This window comes from Berghia stephanieae, chromosome 4, assembly GCF_034508935.2.
Source record: "Berghia stephanieae isolate SIO BIC M18660-M18661 chromosome 4, UCSD_Bste_1.3, whole genome shotgun sequence".
In the NCBI taxonomy this organism is placed as follows: domain Eukaryota; kingdom Metazoa; phylum Mollusca; class Gastropoda; order Nudibranchia; family Aeolidiidae; genus Berghia; species Berghia stephanieae.
In genome coordinates, this window is record NC_088363.1 from 81,305,580 (window position 1) to 81,329,579 (window position 24,000).

At 37.7% G+C, this 24,000-nt stretch overlaps 2 protein-coding genes across 5 annotated transcripts in view; both read right to left on the reverse strand.

The window, feature by feature from the left end:
* The window catches only part of LOC144971362 (copine family protein 1-like), a 46,454-nt gene extending 40,491 nt beyond the window's left edge, over positions 1-5,963 (reverse strand). The window contains exons 1-2 of the transcript XR_013645122.1: positions 5,775-5,963; positions 1,477-1,756 (exon numbers count right to left, since the gene is read on the reverse strand). The gene's annotated coding sequence lies outside the window, so the exon portion shown is untranslated. The remainder of the gene's footprint in view (positions 1-1,476; positions 1,757-5,774) is intronic.
* Positions 5,964-10,569: 4,606 nt separating this feature from the next.
* LOC144971361 (arylsulfatase B-like) overlaps positions 10,570-24,000 on the reverse strand; it is a 41,395-nt gene continuing 27,964 nt past the window's right edge. For 2 of the 4 annotated variants that reach the window (XM_078912150.1, XM_078912151.1), the window contains exons 11-15: positions 21,200-21,336; positions 20,041-20,102; positions 18,240-18,363; positions 16,777-16,949; positions 10,570-11,278 (exon numbers count right to left, since the gene is read on the reverse strand). In XM_078912150.1, coding sequence (XP_078768276.1) covers positions 11,106-11,278; positions 16,777-16,949; positions 18,240-18,363; positions 20,041-20,102; positions 21,200-21,336 — 669 coding nt within the window. In that variant the 3' untranslated portion in view covers positions 10,570-11,105. The remainder of the gene's footprint in view (positions 11,279-16,776; positions 16,950-18,239; positions 18,364-20,040; positions 20,103-21,199; positions 21,337-24,000) is intronic. The other 2 variants (XM_078912149.1, XM_078912148.1) reach the window with 1 other exon arrangement.

A 24,000-nucleotide genomic window follows, 5' to 3' on the forward strand; every position in this document is an offset into this window, starting at 1 on the left:
AGTCCACAGCTTCTTGTAGCTTAGTGCGGCTATGTGGTCTTGTGGCATCACACTCGCTTTCGGATCGGAAGGTCCTGGGTTCGAGCCTCGCCCGGCGCATAGTTGAGTCCTTGGAAAAGACTCTTTACTCACATTCTCTCACCGTACTCAGGTGTACAATGAGTACCTGACCGTTAACAGTGTTGTCTCTGTCGGAAAAAAAAATTGTATTATTGCGGAACAGGCGTCATGTCTCGTTCTTTATGTTACATGTTGCTGTTGGTCAGGGACACTTTGTAAAGCGCATTGAGCACTTTTAGTGGATATTGCGCTATATAGAAGATCAATTTTAATTATCTTGGTAAAATGTAAAAGAAAGACTGTGAAAGGGATAAGAATAATTTTACATTACTCCAGGTTGGGAGTTGTCGAAAGATTAACACCCCTTCCGTAAAATTCAAATTGTTACAGAAACTCAGACGGACAAATCAAATTCTTGGGAGGCCTTCCGAAAGCTCCTACATCCCCAGTATTCTTGTTTTTTATAATGTTCTAGTAGGGGGTTTGGGAGGGGTGGAAACTTTTTTTTAAAAAAGTATCCCAAACCCCCTCTAGAACATTATAAAAAAAAGTTTCCCCCCTCCCAAACCCCCTACTAGAACAAGAATACTGGGGATGTAGGAGCTTTCGGAAGGCCTCCCAAATTCTTTTTTTTTTTTTTAGCTTGGCTGGACGACCGAAGAGTTTCTCCAATGACAGAATTTATGAAGGACAGAGAAGTGATAAGACATGGGACGAGATAAAAAAAAAAAAGTTAGCTCAGGATAGAGAAGGGTGGAAACTGTTTGTCTGTGGCCTATACCCTGACCCAGTGTGAAAAAGGCAATGACGATGATGATAATGGGGAAGCCTTCCGAAAGCTCCTACATCCCCAGTATTCTTGTTCTAGTATGGGGTTTGGGAGGAGGGAAGACTTTTTTTTTAAAAACAGTTTTTCCCCCTCCCAAACCCCATAGTAGAACATTATAAAAAAAAAAAAACAAGAATACTGGGATGTAGGAGCTTTCGGAAGGCCTCCCTGATAATGAAATGCATGAAAAAAACTTGAGCGTTTATATAGGGCGATAAACACGCTCAAAGCGCTTTCCTTGTGGTCCCTAGCCGACAGCAACACTTATCATGTAGAACGAGAAATTACGCGTGTTAGGCGATATTACAACAACAACAAACGGACAGAGACAACGCTGTTAACGGCCAAGTACTCATTTTACACCTGAGTACGGTGATAATGTCTGAGTAAAGAGCCTTTCCCAAGGACTCAACTTTATGCACTGCTCGGGACTCGAAGCCAGGACCTTCCGATCCGCTAGACCACATAGCCACACTTATGGATTATGGACCAACAATTATTCATAGTGGGAAATAATAGAACAATAAACAAGATATCATAAAACTATAGCTAACAACTAGACGTCTAGATAAATAATTTCCACTTACCTGTGTCAATATAATATGAACGTCCTGTCACAGCACACAAAAATAACTGGACGAAACAGCTGACCTTGTGTACAGACTTGTAGAGTGGTAAACTATCCTATACTATAGATACACATTACATGTGATACACACGAAACACGTTGTAGTTGTGACACACTCAATACTATCACTACACACTTGTGTATTGTGTGTACACACACGGTTCACTGATCACCGATTGTTATCCACACGAAACACTTTGTAAATTTATTTATTAGCTCACGACTAACGTGGGCTGTTTCTAAAATCAAAACAAAACAAATCTGAATAAACTAGCTATTCAATACATCATTGAGTGAGCCACACAGTCTCAACTAACTTTACAGAAGGAAAAGGAACTCAAATTTCAAACTGCCGACAACACACACACAAACACACACACGATTGTCACTCGCTGTGACACTTTCTCTACTCCCTCATCTCCCTCGTATCTTATTGACTTAACGTTGATGTGCACATATTGGATGAATGGCCTGCGATAAAATTAAATAGGCGAATGTACAGCTACCTAACAGTGCCTTCACCTGTTGCTCATTTTATTTACAAAAAAAAATCCACCCACTTGTAAACGTCTAGATTGAAAAAAAATACTTTTTGTTAAAGTGAGCTTTTATATAGGGCAATATCCACTAAGTGTGCTCAAAGCGCTTTACAAGGGGTCCCTGGTCAACAGCATCATTTAACATGGAGGACGAGACATGCCGCCTGTTAGGCGATGTTACAATTTTTCGGACAAAGACAACGCTTTTAACGGCCATGTACTCATTTTACACCTGAATACGGTGAGAGAATGTGAGTAAAGAGTCTTTTCTAAGAACTGAACTATGTGCCGAGCGAGGCTCGTACCCAGGACCTTCCGACCCGAAAGCGAGTGTCATACCACTAGACCACATAGCCGCATCAAGAAATAGAAAATAAAAGAGAAAAGGAAGATGAAAACACACACAATTGTTGCGACACGCAGATCCTCAGATTAAGCAGTCAACTGCCGCGCCCTGGAAAGATGTGTATCTAAAAATTTGACCAGTTTACTCGTCAATTCGATCAATTTAAATTAGCCTAATCATGGCAACAACAAAAAAACCCCAAAAAACTCTAGAACAAACCTGGGACTTTAATATATTTTTTTTTGTCAAGATGAGGGATAATTTATCGATTGATATTTGGAGGACGAGTTTTCGGGCCAAATGTTTAAATACGTGTTTTTTTCCAGAGTACGACAGTTAACTGATTAAGGGGAGACGAAAAAAAGAGACCCTGGTTTAAAATTGCCAACTTTTTAATTTCAAAATGTTTATTCTTTTAAGAGCCGCACAGTTTAGTGTTATGAGGTATCCGACTCAACTGTCGTTAAATAATGGAAATATGAATGTGCAGACCGATTAGATTGTGTAGACCACTGTTTAGTAAGTGGGTTTGTTACGGCAATAATTAGGTATGGTTTGTGGTCTAGTGGTATGACACTCGCTTTCGGATCGGAAGGTCCTGGGTTCGAGCCTCGCGCTCGGCGCATAGTTGAGTCCTTGGAAAAGGCTCTTTACTCACATTCTCTCACCGTACTCAGGTGTAAAATGAGTACCCGGCCGTTAACAGCGTTGTCTTTGTCCGAAAAATTTTAATATCGCCTAATAGACGGCATTTCCCGTCCTTTATGTTAAATGTTGCTGTTGACCAGGGACCCCTTGTAAAGCGCTTTGAGCACATTTAGTGAATATTGCGCTATATAAAGCTCAATTTTTAAAAATATATATAAGAAATCCATAGAATTTCATTACCAAATATGCCATACTCTGTAAAAACCCATATTTTGAAATTTGGCCAGAAAACTCGTCCTTCAAATACTATCGATCGATTTAGATGACCTTCATCTTGGCAAAAACTCTCAAATCTAGGACTTTAAGGAAGACTTCGCGAAATCCCAGGTTTGAGAGTTTTTGCAAAAGTTAGGGTAATTTTAATCGATGGATATTTGAAGGACGTGTTTTCTGGCCAAATTTTTTAATTTGGGTTTTTCCAGAGTACGGCAAGAATGTAATGATTGGAGGTCTCGATATCAGTTGGTAGAGCACTCGTTTTACACGCAAAGGGACCGAGATCTATAGATAGTTCGAAGATGATGTCAGTCTGGTCTTCGTTATTGTTTTTTTTGCCATCCGCGTTTATGAGTAATGCTCACTAAACTATTAAACTGACTATAAGCGTTCATGGATACACAGTTTTGTGTGTTGGTCCGTTATACTTCCGGATGCAATGTTATGAGCTTCTTAGCCAAGCGCATACTATCTATACTAGGTGATGTCTAGATTTTTTTTCAACTGACACCCCCCCCCCCCCCCCCCCCCCAGCATTGATTGGGTACAAAAAAAATTCCCTTTATTCACCCCATAGGGGAAATTTTTCTCTAGGGTCAATTCCAAGGGAAGACCGGAATAACCCAGGCGTCAGCAGCAGTGCAGCGCCGCAAACTAAGCTAGGGCGAGGTGACTTGCTCAAGGCTACACAACGTAGCGGGTTGTTGAACTCGGTACCTTTCGGGTACGAAGCAAAGACTGTACCACTGAGCCACCCTGTCCTACAGGTCTCGATATCTCAGTTGGTAGAGCACTCGCTTTACACGTAAAGGGACCGAGATCGATACTAGGTGATGTCTAGATTTGTTTCTACCGACCCCCCAGCATTGATCGGGTAACTGGGTCTGTTAGATCTGGCGGAATTTACTAGATACTAGCGTCCTATCCGAAAGGGAAAAAGCAATTGCTATCGTCCGCTTCATGCTATAGAAACCGGGATAAACTCCGGCTCTAAGGGCTTGATACTTGATGGCTCTAATGGACTACTAAATAAGATGATTCTTGGGCAGGCGGCCACACAGACTATTCTCTATGGGCGGCCATGACCTTATAGATAGTATGCGCTTGGCTATGAAACTCACAACATTGCCATCTGGAAGTAAAGTATCGACACTGTGCATAGTGAAGGATATTACATACATATTATCCTATGAGTTAAAATCATTTTTTACGTTGAATTGAGAGCATTTACCGTTACAACAATGGCCCCATAGAAGTTTAGGTTATCAGACCTGCAAATAAATACGCGTCGCGTACAAACAATACGAGATTGACGAAAGCCGAGGATGACATTGTAAAATCTAAGACTATCTATAGATAGTATGCAGATGACGTCACTCAGGCCTTTGTTATTGTTTTTGCCATCCGCGTTTGTGAGTTGTTCTCACTAAACCGTATTAACCAGACTATAAAAGTTCATGGTTACACAGAGTTTGTGTGTTGGTCCGTTATACTTCCGGATGGCAATGTTGTGAACTCCTTGGCCAAGCGCATTCTATCTATAGATAGTTCGAAGTTGACGTCACTCATGTCTTTGTTATTGCTTTTTGCCATCCGCGTTTATGAGTAATTCTCACTAAACTGTATTAACCAGACTATAAACGTTCAAGTTTACACATAGTTTTGTGTGTTGGTCCGTTATACTTCCGGGTGGCAATGTTGTGAGCTTCTTAGCCAAGCGCGTATTATCTATATGTAACGTTAAAACATTGTAAATACTCGTAGATAGCTCTGCCAACATTATGATTTATGACTACACGGGTGTGTTATACAGGTTTATGGGGAAGACCGGACCCGGCAGTCAATCGCAGATACCTGCTGTGACCACAAGGTCCATAGAAACAGCGTTCATTCATGTTTTGGAAGCGTGAAACAGATTATCAGCAATTGCTTGCCACCTTTTGAATTGGCCGCCGGACTATTGCAATAGCAGTTAGTTTTGCTAGAAAGAACACCGGCTTCAAACTTCAAGCATGAAGGGGCAGAGACCGATCACTGGTGATGTCGAGATTTTGTATTTGTTTCAGATCGACCCCCCGACCTCCGACCTAGCTATCCCTCCCTCCCCCTCTGGTCTACCCAGCAGTGATTGGGTAGCTGATTATAATATTAGATCTAGCGGATTGTACTTTGCAATAGGCTAGGCTAGCGTCCTATCCAAAGGGTAGCAAGCGAATTGCTATAATTTGTTTAAAGCTATTGAAACCGGGATAAACTCTGGCTCCATGGGTCACAAAATGTGCGTGCGAGGGCGTGAGTGTACATGTATTTTGCGTGTAGTATGCGTGTAGTGTATGTGTGTGTATGTGTGTGTGTGTTTCAAATCAAAAATATATCAATTTATCATTATGTTCATCAATCAATCATCAAAATATTTATTTATCTATTATTAATTCCATTTTGACTCACACGTTGACAAACCACAGAAGCAAATCCTTTGATATAGATAGAATGTATAATACAAACACCCTGTCTATCAGGTCAAAACTATCATTTGCCTAACGTACAAAAATCTACTATCATATTCATTATCTCCAATGAACACAACGCAATGTATAATGAACACATTCTATCAGTAACCTTCATACACCGACAATGCTTGTACTGCTTCACACCATCTAGGTGTTTTGTGAGTGTGTGTGTGTGTGTGTATGTGTGTGTATGTGTGTGTGTATGTGTGTGTGTGTGTGTTTCATGTGACCAATCGTCTCGATCAGGTATTGTCTAGGCGTGATTTATTTGTTTGTTTGTTTTTAAGGGTTTTACAAACCTCTTGTTTAAAACTTTTTTTTTAATCCCTTTATTCACTCCGTATATGGGAAATTTGTCTCTGGGTTTATTCAAAGGGAAGACTGGACTGGAATAACCCAGGCGTCAGCAGCAGAGAGCAGCGCTGCAAATTGAGCTAGGGCGAGGTGACTTGCTCAAGGCCACACAGCGTAGCGGCGGATGGTCGAACTCGGTACCTTCTGGGTACGAAACAATGACCGAACTCCTGAGCCAAGCTGCCCCCTGTTTCTGGCTATAAATTCAATAGTTGTAAATCGAAACTGCTCAGTTGGTAGAGCACTCGCGTCGACGTAAAGGGACCGAGGTCAATCCCGGGTGCAGTCGAGATTATATTTTTTGGACCCCCCCTGTCCACCCAGCAGTGAATGGGGTAGCTGAGACTGTTAGATTTGGTGGAAAGTACTTTGCAATAGACCTACGGCATATCCAAAGGATAGCAAGCAATTGCTGTTGTCCCTTTCACGCTATAAAAACCGGGATAAACTCCGGCTCCACGGGTCAAATTGCTCTAAGGGACTACTTATTTTATTTTAAACTGCATGAACATAATACCGTTTCGAGACGATGGGACTTATATCATTTTATAAAAATATCCCTATCATTATCAGCATTACAAGACAAAACAAGCCCTGTGATCATTACGTCAAACTGATTAAAGTGCAACCGATAACACACAAAAGTTGTAAAGTTAGATAGATAAGCACGGTGTCGAAAATGTACGATGACAGACGTTGGTAGTTTTCCTCTGATGTGTCGTTGAAAATAAAGCTCTATAGATAGTATGCAGATGACGTCACTCAGGTCTTTGTTATTGTTTTTGCCATCCGCGTTTGTGAGTTGTTCTCACTAAACTGTATTAACCAGACTATAAAAGTTCATGGTTACACAGAGTTTGTGTGTTGGTCCGTTATACTTCCGGATGGCAATGTTGTGAACTCCTTGGCCAAGCGCATTCTATCTATAAATAGTGCAACTAGCATATTGTTTTTGTTTGTTTGTTCGATTTCTAGTCCCCGTTTACTCACAACTCGCGAGTCGACTACGTTGTTTCTTCTTGTTTTAACTCAGAAAACTGTGTCCTATCGACGATCTGGTCTTATTTTATAGTTTTTTAAAGCCAGTGTCAATAGATAGTATGCAGATGACGTCACTCAGGCCTTTGTTATTGTTTTTGCCATCCGCGTTTGTGAGATGTTCTCACTAAACTGTATTAACCAGACTATAAAAGTTCATGGTTACACAGAGTTTGTGTGTTGGTCCGTTATACTTCCGGATGGCAATGTTGTGAACTCCTTGACCAAGCGCATTCTATCAATAGCAACAGGACACTTTTTGCCTTTGCCATTCGTATCCGAGGTATTTACCTTCCGAATCGAAGCTCCCTCACTCTAAAAATAGCTGCTATCTTGTCGACGCTGTGGTGTATCCTAGTAACTAGTCTCAGACTAAGCTTGGAGTCCAGCCTCAGCAACTGACTAAAACTTGGCCAAACTTAGTCCGAAGGTACCTTGATTTTAGTCTGGGACTTGCTTAGTCAGCTCATATGAAGTCCGATTTTTTCAAGTCCTTGACTAAAGTCAGAGATAGTCAGAGACGAAAGACTAAGCGCTAGTCCGCGTTCATGAACACAAGCCCTGATTGCAATAGATAGAATGCGCTTGGCCAAGGAGTTCACAACATTGCCATCCGGAAGTATAACGGACCAACACACAAATTCTGTGTAACCATGAACTTTTATAGTCTGGTTAATACAGTTTAGTGAGAACAATTCACAAACGCGGATGGCAAAAACAATAACAAAGGCCTGAGTGACGTCATCTTCGAACTATCTATTGACTCCAGGGACAAGTCAAAACCAAGTGTAAGACACTCTAGAGAAATGAACCACATTCCACATTCCCGGGAAACCGAGTGTGAAAATTTGCTACATTGTGTCGTTTATTATAATCAAATGAATGCATTATCTACCAAAATCCAGTCCCTTGATTGGCGGACAAAGAATAATTAGTACAAAAACCTTTTCACGCAGGGCTAGCGTCTCAGTTTTGTGGCTTGCAATAATGACTTGTTTGCTTTTGTGAGTTTTGTTCAATCGTATAAATTATAAAGCGCCCCTACCCCCCTCCTCCCACCCCCAATGATATTTTTCATGTGTGCTGTCCTCTTAGGAGTTATCACTGTGTCTGACACAGCTAAGGGACAGAAACAGTGATAAAGCATTCACCTAGTAACATTTAAGTATAGTAAGTACATATTAGACTTATCTCCAGCCCCCGGATCTCAGCATTATAGAAATTGAAGAGGAAAGCCACACTCAAAACAATTTAAAAGCTAGTAAAGTAAAAAAAAAAAATTGTGACCTTTATTTGTTTTGGTTTAAGCAAAAAAATAAAATATTGCATCAAGGCATTAGAATAATATATTGGATCAAAAGCAACAGAGTGATTGTGTAAACTGTTAATACTGTATAACAAATGAATACTGTATTATTGGTGTGACGTTATTATATCAATTGTAGGCCTATACGTTAAGCAGGGGGGAAAAAAATTGCCGCAAAATATTGTCCATTACAACAATGTTAAACTAGGCCCATAAGTGGATTCGGATGTCAGACCTGTATTGTGTACACTTCGGTTCAAACGGATTGGGTTACATGGAGTAGATACAGTCTTTGCCAACAGATACGTACTCAGCAGTTTGTGGCCGCATAATATAATCACAGGAGACTTACAGCTTGTCGTGTTGGAGTAAAGAAGGGAAAAAATAATATAAAAAGAAAACACACAAACACACCCACACAGACACACACACACACACCCACACACACACACACACACAATAGAAATTAAACTGAGCGCATAATGCCAGAAAACCAGTCAACACTCCCCTACAAGCGATATTGCTGATAAGGGAAGCAAGTCAGGATATAATACTTGAAGAACAAAGTACGTATTGATCATCGCATTCCGGCACACTTAGATTTTTGCATGTTTTTTGGCTTCTCCCGAGATTGTGCGAGAATAAAGCGATTACAGTATCGAAGTGTTTGAAATTGCCATCCATTAAGTACTCGGAAAAAGGATGATTCGATACATTTACGAATAAACAAATTGGTACATGGTTACCATGAGGCAGCGTGGCTCAGCGGTACGGTCTTTGCTTCGTACCCAAAAGGTGCCGAGTTCGACTTCCCGCCTCGTTGTGTGGACTGAGCAAGTCACCTCGCCCGAGCTCCCTTTGCGGCGCTGCACTGCGGCTGAAGCCTGGGTTATTCTAGTCCTATCTTGGAATAGACCCTAAAGATAAATTTCCCCTTGGGGATGAATAAAGAGAATGTATTTATTTATCATCTATAACATTATTTACTAGAGAAAAAAAGAGATACACTTATATTATTGAAATAAACTAGAAATGTCAAAATACATGAAGGGAATCTATCTATATTAAATCTTTCAATTTTTAAAATTTCACTTATTTCATAGGCATTGCAATGTTAATTTCACAAAATATACAAATTTTCACCCTTGACCTGTGAAGAAGAGATCATTTTTTTTTTTTTTTAAATCAAGAAACTATACACATCGCAATTAAGACATTTCTATTTTGATGCGCATTTTTTTACTAACAGAGAAAAGTGACGCTAGGGAAAATTTCACGATTTTCAGACACCTTGGCTTTTTTCTGTGACTTTTTTTTCTTCAAAATTATTCGGGCAACCCTGCAGTAGACCAACATGTTTTCAGAGCACCAAAAATAAAAACAATTTGACTTGAGCTTCAATGAACGGAAGTCTGAGTCCCTTGGAGATTCGGTACTCTTGGAGAAAATGATGAGTTTGGATAAACTACTAGAAGCAAATCCAATCTAAATAATATACGAATATTAGTTATGATTTACAATTAAAGAGTAACATGTGTGATTGTCTGATTAAAGGCGCTCGATGTTTACGAGCTATGAGCAAAATACGTTTTAAAAAAATATTCTATTTTTATACAACCATTCATTCTTTTACTTAATCCTCTCTGCACCAGAATGGGTGCTTGTGGCAACAGCAAGTGACCCCCTAAGTTCTCCGTCATTCGCTGCATGAGTTGGGATCCTTAGGCTGCAAGAAATGAAGTGAGTAGAAAAGTGCCAGAAGACAACAGAGAATAGAAATTTCGCGGCGGGGATGGTGGTTCGAGCCCCCGACCTTAATGGTACGGAGTTGGGGTCGTGGATAGCTTTTACGATAGAGTCACGATCTCCCCGGCCAGGCGGAGTTGTCGTACATGAAGTAAGGTCGCGGATTCGAGCCCCCATCTCCGCCGCGAAGTTTTTATTCTCTGTTGTCATCTGGTACTTTCCTACTCACTTCATTTCTTGTTATTATCAACATAAGTGCCTGCTCCACTCTCTTTTCTGATCCTTAGGCTGAGACCTTTCCTTTTAGTTCTCCATGTACAGTTCTTCTCCATTTATTCTCAGGTCTACCTCAGTTTCTTTTCCCTTGTGGAGTCCAGCCGAATGTAGCTCTCCTCTCGGCATACAGTTGACTGGTATCATGCAGACATGACTGGACCACCTCCAATCTCTGGTTCGGATACTGTTTGAAATGCTGCTAACCCAATATCATCCTTCAACATCCCCGTGCTGAAATAGCCGTAACTTTGTCCCTAATTAAATGATTTCCAAAATGAAAACTGTATTTTACACAGATAAGATTTCCCTGTACGTCTTTACTGATTTATCTTTAAAAAATCGAATTTCTTCACCAAATGGACATTTTGTAAGGCCCTTCATCCATATTATAGAATAAATTCCATTAAAAAATAATATAATATATTTTTCCCTCCGGATTTCTTATTTGAAAACATCTGGCAAACATCTGGCCACACTTCTAATTTCCGGCATGCCGGAAATTTCCGACAAAGCGGCTTTTTCTGATTCGTTTGTAGCCAAATCCTCTTGCTAACACCAACCAGGTGTCCAGGCACCCCCAAAGTTTTTCGGATCAGCGGCTGGGTCACGTGGGGGGTAGTTCGCTGGCACCATTTTAGAAATGTAATGATTTAACCTTGACTTGAGCTTGGAAACAATATCTGGCCTGGAATTATAAAGGTTGTTCCTTTCATATGGGTCATCTGAAAGACAAATTACTCGTTGTTAGAAATCGGATCTCACTTCTTATCAAACAAAAATTACAATTTGTATGTTGATCCAACAAATCACTTTGAATTTAAAACTTTAAATTCTTGTAAAAACTTGTTTTGTTTTGTTTTTAATGAGCTTTTATACAGAGCAATATCCACTAAGCGTGCTCAAAGCGCTTTACAAGGGGTCCCGGACCAACAGCAAAACTTAATATTTAGGACGGGGCCTGTAGGCGATATTACATTTTCTTCGGACAGAGACAACGCTGTTGACGTCGTTTTACACCTGAGTATGGTGAGAGAATGTAAGTAAAGAGTCTTTTCCAAGGACTCAACTATGCGCCGAGCGAGGCACGAACCCAGGACCTTCCGATCCGATACCACAAGACCGCATAGCCACACAAAAATTACAAGCTGTATGTTGATCCAACAAATCTCTTTGTATTTAAAACTTTACACTCTCATAAAGACATCCTCACCCCATTACGCAACTTTTATCTAGATAATGATCCAAATTATTAATCAAATAAATAATAAACAAACTATTGTTTTGTTTTTGTTTTTCAGAGTTTTACGGCGTTTGCAACATATTTAGGTCAAAAGGAAGAACATGGGATAGTCAAATTGTGTAGTTTTGGAATCGAAAGCACACGAGAAAAAGTAAGACAAAGGGGAATTGGTTCAAATAAAGAACAGATGTAGATACCTAGGAAATGCTATCAGTGGGCTTAGTTTGAGATCACCTAAAAATTTCATCCAGTCACAAGCACAGGATCCCACTAAGAAGAATACACTCAAATCTTTACAAACCATTATAAATCTAAAGCTAAAAAATGTAATAGTAAATATAATCTCCCAGAACTATAACTTTGCATTTGACTATTTCACTCTAAGCAGAAGACTCCGGCTAGGGCTAGGACAAAACTGAGTAATCTCATTCCAGAAAGCAACTCGGAAAAGAGATACAGAGGATAAAAGACACAGTGTGACCTCCTTTCCATCTTGGGAGGTCAAAGACCCCACCCAGAAACAAACTTTACTCACCCATAAGGAAATTGGTTTCACAAATGTGAGTTACAAGAATGAATTTTTTTTAAACGTTACAAAATATTGTATTTACATAATTCTATAAAGCAATTTAGTAAATGAAATATAAAAAAGAAGTAAGAATAAAAGTTAATCTTTTAGTAACGTCAAAAGGAAAAGCAGAGAAAGTGGAAATAGAAAAATCAGAAGAAATGAAATTGTCCATTTTCAGCATTTCACAATTTTAAAAAAGCATTTCGAATCATTTAATCTTGTGAAAACTTTAATACAAAAAAAAAATCCCCAAAAACAAAAACAAAACCCTATGACCGTGACACTTTTATGCTGGTGTAGAATAGCACCTTATTGGTGCCGTACTAATGTACGTTCGACAAATGGATGATGCCAAGTCTGCAAAGATAGATCATCATCAAGCCCTACTGCAACCTCCTCGTGGTGTCGAACGGTAACAGGTCAAGCTGGCCAACTGCAGAGGGCGACAAGAATAGGCAATGGCAAACCATTCTTGTAACTTTGCCGAGTTAACTGCATGAATAAGTCCAAAAAGTTAAACGGTGACAGCGTAAAGGGGAGCATGTTTTCACGGAAGACTGCTGCCTCGCTCGGTTGGGAGCGTGATGTTCGTCAGGTCACACCGAACCGTCAGCCAGTTACTAGGCGAAATAAATTTAACAAATGTGACAAAACCAAAATTGGGACATGGAATGTCAGGACCTGTGCCCAAAAAGGAAAACTAAACAACATTCTGAAAGAAATGAAACGGCTCCAAATAAATATTCTTGGCCTGGCAGAGATGAGATGGAAAGAGCAGGGAACCATGTCAAAACAAGAAAACAACATGACATATAAGATCATATGGAGTGGTGGAACCTCTTTCCAAAAAGGAGTAGGGATGATCTTAGACCAAAAATCAACCAAATTTTACAAAGGGCACGTAGCAATCTCAGACAGAGTTTTGCTGGTTAAGCTAAGAGGACCTGTAGTTGACACCAATATTATTCAAGTTTATGCACCAACAGAAGAGGCGACAGATGCAGATATGACAGAGTTTTACCATTCACTAGACAAAGCAAAACGAATGTGTAAATCACAAGAAGTCCTTATGGTAATGGGGACCTAAATGCTAAGATTGGCAGAGGCAGAGATGGTGACATAATCGGACCACATGGACTCGGAGACAGAAATGAACGAGGAAACATCTGGGCAGATTGGTGTAGAACAAATAAATTAATGATTTCAAACACCTGGTTTCAACAACACCCAAGAAGAACCTGGACATGACAATCACCAGGGACAGAGCAAGGAACCAGATAGACTTTATAGCAGTATCATCAAGATTCAGAAATGGCATATTAAATTGCAAAACCTACCCAGGCGCCGATGTAGACAGTGACCATGTCCCAGTTGTTTGTACAATAAGGATAAAGTTTAAAGCTATTCAGAGAACAGCTGGTAGAATAAAGAGGGATTACAGGTTATGCAAAGACAATGGCATACAAACAAAAATGAGAGAAGAATTTGAAAATGCACTCATGATACAAAGCCAAAGTGAACCTGATAATGAAAAATGTGAAAAACAATTTGATATATTCCAAAAGTGTGTCAAAGCAACTGCAGAAAAGCATTTACCAATAGCTCAAATAAACAGCAAAAAGGAATGGATGACAAATGAAATTCTAAACCTATTTGAAGAAAGACGAAAATGCAACAGAGGGTCTGCAGAATACCAAACATTGAACAACCACATTAAATCCAAATGCATCGAGGCACACGAGAACTATCTAGACTGGAAATGCTGCGAAATCGAAAGAGAATACAAACCCAACCCCCAACAAGCTCACCAAAGAATAAAAGAACTATCAGGGAAAAGGAAAAGCAAAGCAGCAGGAAGTTGTATCCAAAACAAACAAGGGGAACTGCTATTTGAAGAACAACATATAGAAAGCCGATGGGTAGAATACATAGGCGAACTGTACAATGATCCAAATAGAAATGAACCACCACTGAAATTCAAAGAACCATTAAGCGGACCAAACATCACCAAAAGTGAAATTGAACATGCCATGGAACGAATGAGGGATGGTAAAGCAACAGGCCCTGATGAAATATCTGTAGAGGTATTAAAAAGCCTAGGAGATCTAGCAATTGATGAACTTCACATATTATTCAACAATATATACAATACTGGGAAAATTCCAGAAGATCTCTGTAACTCTATTTTCATAGCAATACCAAAGAAAGCAGGTGCAGTCAGATGCGAAAATTTTAGAACTATAAGTTTAATAAGCCACATCAACAAAATACTGTTGCGTATAATTATCAACAGGCTAAGGAATAAGATTAACCCCGAAATCGCAGAAGAACAATATGGATTCCAACCTGACAGAGGGACAAGGAACGCAATATACCTCCTCCGTGTTTTAAGTGAAAGAGCTATACAGGTTCAGACCCCACTATACCTCTGTTTTGTCGACTACAAAAAAGCTTTTGATAGAGTACGCCACGAAGAAATACTAAAACAACTGCACTCCATTGGCGCTGATGAGAAAGACCTCAGACTCATGCAAACATTATACTACACCCAGCAGGCATCTATCAAAATCGGAAACTCTACAGGAAATTCCATTCCTATTAAGAAAGGAGTCCGTCAAGGGTGTGTTGCCTCACCAGATCTGTTTAATCTATACCAAGAAACAATCATGAGGGGCATAAATAATATGGAGGGAATAAAAGTGGGAGGTCACAACATAAATAATATAAGATACGCAGACGATACGGTACTCATTGCAACATCAGAAATCCAACTTCAAAAGATTGTTGACAAAGTGGTAGTAGATAGTGAAGCCAAGGGAATGGAAGTGAATATCACCAAAACGGAATGCATGGTAATACAGAAAAACCCCGAAAACAACAACACCTGCAATATAACGATTCACGGCGAGCAACTTACCAACGTAGAAAGTTTTAAATACCTAGGTTCAATAGTGACAACAGATGGAAGATGTAACCGAGACATACGAGCAAGAATAACTCAAGCCAAACAGGCCTTCATGGACCTGGGAAACATTTTGAAAAACAAACAGATGTCGTTCGGGATTAGATTCCGAGTCTTGAAGTGCTACGTGTGGCCAATCTTGTTATACGGATGCGAAAGCTGGACTACAAATGCAGAAACACAAAAGAACATTGAAGCTTTTGAAATGTGGTGCTTGAGAAGGATGCAGAGAATATCGTATACTGCACACAAAACGAACGAAGAAGTGCTAAAACAAACATACCAACAAAGGAAACTAATGCCCTTAATAGTGGATCGACAACTATCCTTTTTCGGACACATAGTAAGGAAAGATAAGAATGAATACCTGGCAAGTTGTGGAAAAATACCTGGTAAACGCGCCCGGGGAGACAAAGAAAAACACTCATAGACCAACTGAAGGGCTTCACCAGCCTAACAATCCAAGAGCTGTTTGAAAAGGCAAGAGACAGGGAGGAATGGAGAGAGATAATTCATGCAGTATCCGAAGCCTGGACCAGGCATGGAACCTAGAAGAAGAAGAAGAACTAATGTACAATGAAACTCATACATACATACTGACCACAGCCTCTAGATCGTAGGGTTCAGAGTGGAAAAAAAAAAGATCAGAAAATCTAACAAGACAATCCGACAAGCTTTTCAGTTTGTTTAAATATGTTGTCATTATTACAACTTTCCTTTAAAACACCTTTGGTTTTGTAAATGATTCACCAGGGATTTTTGCCCCATTTTAATATTAACGCTGCTATGTAATATACTTTCGGTAATCGCTCTTTCGATTATTTTGGCCCAAAAGTCTGGAACGCTCTGCCCAGGCAGATCAGAGAAAAGTAAACAATGGAAACATTCAAAGCCCATCTTAAAATATTCCTATTCGAAAAAATACTTTTACTCATAGGTCTTATATTATAATCATGTAATTTGTGACACGCTAGTTATCCTGTGTTTTATAATTTTATTATTATTCAATGAATTGTAGTTTCATTGTAAAGCGCTTTGAGATGAAATTGCATAGAAAGCACTATACTAAATATACAATATTATTTTATTATTATTATATTATTATTATTATTATTATTATTATATTATTATTATTATTATTATTATTATTATTATTATATTATTATTATAATTATTATTATTATAATTATGATTATTATTATTATTATTTTTGTTGTTGTTGTTGTTGTTGTTGTTGTTGTTGTTCTTGTTGTTGTTGTTGTTGTTATCATCATTATTATTATCATTATTATTATTATTATTATTATTATTATTATTATTATTATTATTATATTATTATTATTATTATTATTATTATTATTATATATTACTATTAATATTGTTAATTAATCGTCTAATAAGTCTTTAAACCATTTTATAGCGATCTGGAAAAAAAAACATCTCCTACCCTTCAAGTTGAAGAGACCTTTGAAGTTAATCCACATCTTGTCCATTCTCAAGGCCATGTCATCGCCATCACTGTAGTCCGTATTGGGCACATCTCTTCGCCACGCAGTGTCCGGTTTGTACCAGCCTTCGTACAAGCCAGGAAACCCTTCAATAAGCTTGTAGTCATCTACGCTGTGTTGAATATATATATATATATATATATATATATATATATATATATATAATATATATATATATATATATTGGCTCAAAGCGCTTTACTAGCTGTCCTTGACCAAAAAAAAAAAAAAATTGAGCTTCTATATAAGTTAATATCCACTAAATGTGCTCGAAGCGCTTTACAAGGGGTCCCTGGTCAACAGCAACATTTAACAAGTAGGACGGGACATGACGCCTGTTAGGCGATATTATAATTTTTCGGACAAAGATAACGCTGTTAACGACCAGGTACTCGTTTTACACCTGAGTACGGTGTAAGAATGTGAGTAAAGAGCCTTTTCCAAGGACTGAACCTATTCACCGAGTGAGGCTCTAACCCAGGACCTTCCGATCCGAAAGCGAGTTTCATATCTCAAGGCAGCGTGGAGAATTGTTATTGAAATAAGAATATTTGTGATTTATGTTTATTGATAAATTAGCAATGAGGAGATAATAAATGTAATGAGAATCATTACCAATATGAATAATAAGCAGAATAACCCAATAATAATAATAATAATAATAATAATAATAATAATAATAATAATAATAATAATAATAATAATAATAATAATAATAATAATAATGATAATAATAAATACTTTATTCATCCAAAAAATGGAAATTCGTTTACAGACGTGGCATGCATGCATGAAAATGTATAAACACAAAGTTGAGAATCTATGGCGACAATGTATACATATATATATATATATATATATATATATATATATATATATATATATATATAATATATATATATAATATATATATATATATATATATATATATATATATATGTATATATATATATATATATATATATATATATATATATATATATATATATATATATATATATATATATATATATATATATATATATATTAATATGTATAAATATACAACCAAGAACCAATAGCAACACTTTATATATTATTTGATAAATATCTTTAACTATATATATACAGATATACAAGGGAGCAGAGTGGCTTAGCGGTACATTCTTTGCTTTGTACCCGAAAGGTACCGAGTTCGATCACCCGCCGCTGCGCTGTGTGACCTTAAACAAGTCACCTCACCCTAGCTCAATTTGCGGCGCTGCATTGCGGCTGATGCCTGGGGTATTCCAGTATTCTCTTGGAATAGACCCTAGAAACTAATATCTCCATTGGGATGAATAAATAGAATTTCATTTCATTCATTTCATAACATTTTACTAACAAACAAAATAATCAACGTTTGGGTTTTCCCCGTGCGTACCGTATGGCTGATCGCCCTTCCAATGCAATTCCGAGAAAATCCAAGTTGTAGACCAACTCGTTTCTTTTGGATTGCGACTGGCTGATGATTGATGTCCACTGACTCACGCCATCTGCCTCTGGGTCTGTCCAATTGAAAATCAATATATATATATATATATATATATATATATATATATATATATATATATATAATATTTCAAGTATAATTATGATCAACTTCCTCAATATTGTTTCCAGCATTCGCTCTCATCAGGAAGTGAAAGTGAAAGACTTTTATTATATATATATATATATATATATATATATATATATATATATATATATATATAATTCATATAATCTAAAAGTAAATGTAATATATATTATATTCTTGAGTCTTATAATCCAAACCTTGAGGCATTAATTAACAAAACAATATAATGACACCCCCCCATACCAAATCGTGAGATGCCGCCATTGCTGAAATTTTTTTTTAAATAAAATTTTCAACATTATTAGACTTTGATTTCCCAGATGGTGATTGTTATTGTAGATGACACAATTTTAAAAAGAAAAAGAAAAAGGTATCAAGAAATGTTACCAATTTGTTTTATGTTAAACAAGTTGTATCCACACACAAAAAAACCCAAATATAACCTTGAAATGTCATACACTAAAGACAATTTTCTGGATTTTTTGGGAAATGTCATATCAAAAAGTAGTCCTCAAGAGCCATTCGGCCCATGGAGCTGGAGTTTATACCGGTTTCTATAGCGTGAAAAGGAATATTGCAATAGTTTGCTTAACTTCGGATAGGACGATAGTCTATCGCAAAGTAATTCCCATCAAATCTAACAGAATCAGCTATGCATTCACTGCTGGGTGGACGGGGGGTGGGGGGGGGGGAAGGGGGTGTGAGGGTCAGAAAAAATCTCGACTGCACCCGGGATCGATCTCGGTCCCTTTGCGTGTGAAGCGGGTGCTCTACCAACTGAGCTATCTAGACCCCCGAGTCATATCAACTCTACACAAAAAAAAAAAAAAATATATATATATATATATATATATATATATATATATACATATATATATATATATATATATATATATATATATATATATATATATATATATATATATATATATAAACAATAAGGACATAATTTCGTTCTCAGGAAAAAAGCTCTACAATTAAGCAAAAGAAAAAATAATTATGCCCTTCCGCCACGACACCAAACGATATCGTCGCCTAGGCATTCCATGAAGGAATATAGATATTTCATCAAACAAGATGTCTGGTGTCAACAGGAATCACCCAAGTGAGCAAATTGGGGGTTGATAATCTTGCTCAAAGAAAAATACCCAAAGTGCCTGAAGCGGGTCTCGAACCCGGGAGCTTCCGGGCCACAGTGCATTGCCTTAACCATTCGGCCACATCGCAATAGGTTGAGATAAATCTTACAAACATTTTTCTTCAAATTTTTTGCAGGTACAAATCAAATTTGAATAATAAAGAAATTTATTATATTTTAACTAAATGTGAAGATCTTCCTATAGTTGGGAAGGAGAGGGTTAACTCTCTCCTTAAATATCATTTTCAGTAGTTTCCCAAAACTGGCAGGCTTACACAGCAGAAAAATTGATTTTTTAAACTCAAAAAAGCTCTCTACAAAACAACTTTATGTTCTTATTAATTAAACAAAGAACATTGTGATGTACGAAATAAATCTGAATAAGAAAAAATGTATATTGTGTCGTAACAAATGTGACGATTTTGCAATAGGTCGTAAGGAGATGGTTAATATACGATTACAACCTACCGTGATATTCAATCCCAGCAGCCTCTGCTATTGTAGGAAACCAATCGACTGCATGCATCAGTCTAGATAAGATGGAAATACGGTCATTGTTTAAACGTGCGATAAAAAAATGTACAAAGTTAGAAATTAAAAATAACCCCAAAATCAATTCTTTTGTCTCTGAACTGGTCAGGCCTGTATGGTAGAAAAATTCAATATCAAATAATAAATGAAACAATAAATAAATAAGTAAATAGTTAAATAAACAAATATATAAATAAATACATACATACATAAATAAATAAATAAATAAATAAATACATACATAAATAAATAAATAAATAAATAAATAAATAAATACAATTTCAATGGTGCTTGACAAGACATAGTTGACATGAGAATTTAAAAGAATATTAAATGTTACAATTTTAACGACAATTAAATGTTACAATTTTAACGAAAATTAAATGTAACGATTTTTAAGAAAAATAAATGTTACAATTTTAATGAAAATTAAATATTACAATCGTAACGATTACAAATGTATGATGAAACCAATGGAAGAATGAAGAATGAGATTTTTAAATAATAAGAAAAGTTGATTTCATATATTCTTTCATCGGTCTTGATTTGAAGTACTATTGGTTGCTTTATTGTGCGGCTATGTAGTTTAGTGGTATGACACTCGCTTTCGGATAGGAAGGTCCTGGGTTCGAGCCTCGCTCGGCGCATAGTTGAGTTCTTGGAAAATGCTCTTTACTCAAATTCTCTCATTGTATTCAGGTGTAAAATGAGGATCTATCCGTTAACAGAGTCGATAATGTCGGCAAAAATTGTAATAACGCCTAACAATTAGGCGATGTCATGACTCACCTATTAGGCGATGTTGCAATATTTCCGATAGAGTCAACGCTGCTAACGTCCAGGTACTCATTTTACACCCGAGTACAGCAAGAGAATGTGAGTAAAGAGCCTTTTCAAAGGACTCAACTATGCGCCGAGCGAGGCTCGAACCCAGGAACTTCCGGTACCACTAGACCACACAGTCGCACATTACAAAGAAAAATGATATACGACTTGATAGATTAACGAGACAGGAGCAAAGGAATTTTTTTTCTCTCCCGTAAATGCCCCCCCCCCCCCTGATTTTCAATCATTTGACTAAAGACGGTAGACTTACCCATCATATTGAATTCCCTTGGTCTTCAGCTTTGGGTAGTGTACAAATCCAGGTACCCGGGTCCCTCCTTCCCAAATGGTCAGTTTGCCTCCTCTCAATGGATAATTGTTACCACTGTATGGTATCCAGCCACCGTTCTATGATCAAAGAAGGGAGTAAGTCATGACCTTTAATATCTGCGTCCTATCCAAAGGGTAGCAAGCAATTGCTATTGTCCGTTTCACGATATAGAAATCGGGATAAACTCCGGCTCCACGGACCAAATGGCTCTGAAGGACTACTTTTAAAAAATAATATCTGGAGGGGCGTTGGTAACGGTTATCGTCTTTGGATTCTGACAATAGTTTTCAAAAGAAATGTTGAGAGAATGAACATGCAGACAATTTTCAAAGCGATCTATAACTTTCTCTCTCCCTCTGTCTCTGTCTTAGACCCCCCCCCCCCCACCCTCCTCCGCCATTTTCCTTATCCCTACTTTGACTTCTTGTATATGTCAAAATGCCTAAATTCATCTGTCCAGTGCCTGTTTTACTGCCTCTCCGTCTCTCTCTCTCTCTCTCTCTCTATATATATATATATATATATATATATATATATATATATATATATATCGTCTCTCTCTCTCTAAATATATACTCTATCAAAGCCAAAGAGTGTATGGTTGTACGTCTATCTAGACTATATCTCTACTCTCCAGTGTCTATCAATGCCAAAGACTGTATGGTTGTACGTCTAACTAGACTATCTCTCTTCTCTCCAAGTGTCTATCAAAGCCAAAGAGTGTATGGTTGTACGTCTATCTAGACTATCTCTCTACTCTCCAAGTGTCTATCAAAGCCAAAGAGTGTATGGTTGTACGTCTATCTAGACTATCTCTCTACTCTCCAAGTGTCTATCAAAGCCAAAGAGTGTATGGTTGTACGTCTATCTAGACTATCTCTCTACTCTCCAAGTGTCTATCAAAGCCAAAGAGTGTATGGTTGTGCGTCTATCTAGACTATCTCTCTACTCTCCAAGTGTCTATCAAAGCCAAAGAGTGTATGGTTGTACGTCTATCTAGACTATCTCTCTACTCTCCAAGTGTCTATCAAAGCCAAAGAGTGTATGGTTGTACGTCTATCTAGACTATCTCTCTACTCTCCAGTGTCTATCAATGCCAAAGACTGTATGGTTGTACGTCTAACTAGACTATCTCTCTTCTCTTCAAGTGTCTATCAAAGCCAAATAGTGTATGGTTTTCGTCTTTATTATTATGACAATCTAATATAAATATATATGTATTCTGTGTTTACTTGAAAAAGGCCAAGGGCCGAAACGTCGTTTGTTTTGATTTGTTCATTCATGAGTGAGATTTACTCCCTTTATCTTTATCTCCAGTGTATGGTTATACATTTATCTAGACTATATCTCTACTCTCCAAGTGTCTATCAAAGCCAAAGATTGTATGGTTGTGCGTCTATCTAAACTATATCTCTACTCTCCAGTGTCTATCAATGCCAAATAGTGTATGGTTGTGCGTCTATCTAGACTATATCTCTACTCTCCAAGTGTCTATCAAAGCCAAAGAGTGTATGGTTGTGCGTCTATCTAGACTATATCTCTACTCTCCAAGTGTCTATCAAAGCCAAAGAGTGTATGGTTGTGCGTCTATCTAGACTATATCTCTACTCTCCAAGTGTCTATCAAAGCCAAAGAGTGTATGGTTGTGCGTCTATCTAGACTATATCTCTACTCTCCAAGTGTCTATCAAAGCCAAAGAGTGTATGGTTGTGCGTCTATCTAGACTATATCTCTACTCTCCAAGTGTCTATCAAAGCCAAAGATGTATGGTTGTGCGTCTATCTAGACTATATCTCTACTCTCCAAGTGTCTATCAAAGCCAAAGAGTGTATGGTTGTGCGTCTATCTAGACTATATCTCTACTCTCCAAGTGTCTATCAAAGCCAAAGATTGTATGGTTGTGCGTCTATCTAAACTATATCTCTACTCTCCAAGTGTCTATCAAAGCCAAAGAGTGTATGTTGTGCGTCATCTAGACTATATCTACTCAGTGTCTTCAAAGCAATAGTGTAGGTGTGCGTCTATCTAGACTATATCTCTACTTTCCAAGTGTCTATCAAAGCCAAAGATTGTATGGTTGTTCGTCTATCTAGACTATTTCTCTACTCTCCAAGTGTCTATCAAAGCCAAAGAGTGTATGGTTGTGCGTCTATCTAGACTATATCTCTACTCTCCAAGTGTCTATCAAAGCCAAAGAGTGTATGGTTGTGCGTCTATCTAGACTATCTCTCTACTCTCCAAGTGTCTATCAAAGCCAAAGAGTGTATGGTTTTCGTCTTTATTATTATGACAATCTAATATAAATATATATGTATTCTGTGTTTACTTGAAAAAGGCCAAGGGCCGAAACGTCGTTTGATTTGTGTTGTTCATTCATGAGTCAGATTTACTCCCTTTATCTTTATCGCCAGTGAATGGTTGTACGTTTATCTAGACTATTAATCTACACTCCAATTGACCATCAAAGCCAAAGTTTGTATATTTACGCCTGTCTAGACTATATCTCTACTCTCCAATTGTCGAGCAATACCTACGATTGCCTTATAATAAATATCTTATTAGAGACGCCAACTTTAAATTTGGCTCACAGGAGTTTCAGACACCACTCGTAGGAATTTCAATGCCGAAAGAGGAATTTCCGCACACAAGAAAAAGGAATTCGAATGGTATTTGATATTGTGTTTACATAATGTATCGTTCTAAATAGATAACATTAGAATTACATAATGATACATAAACAC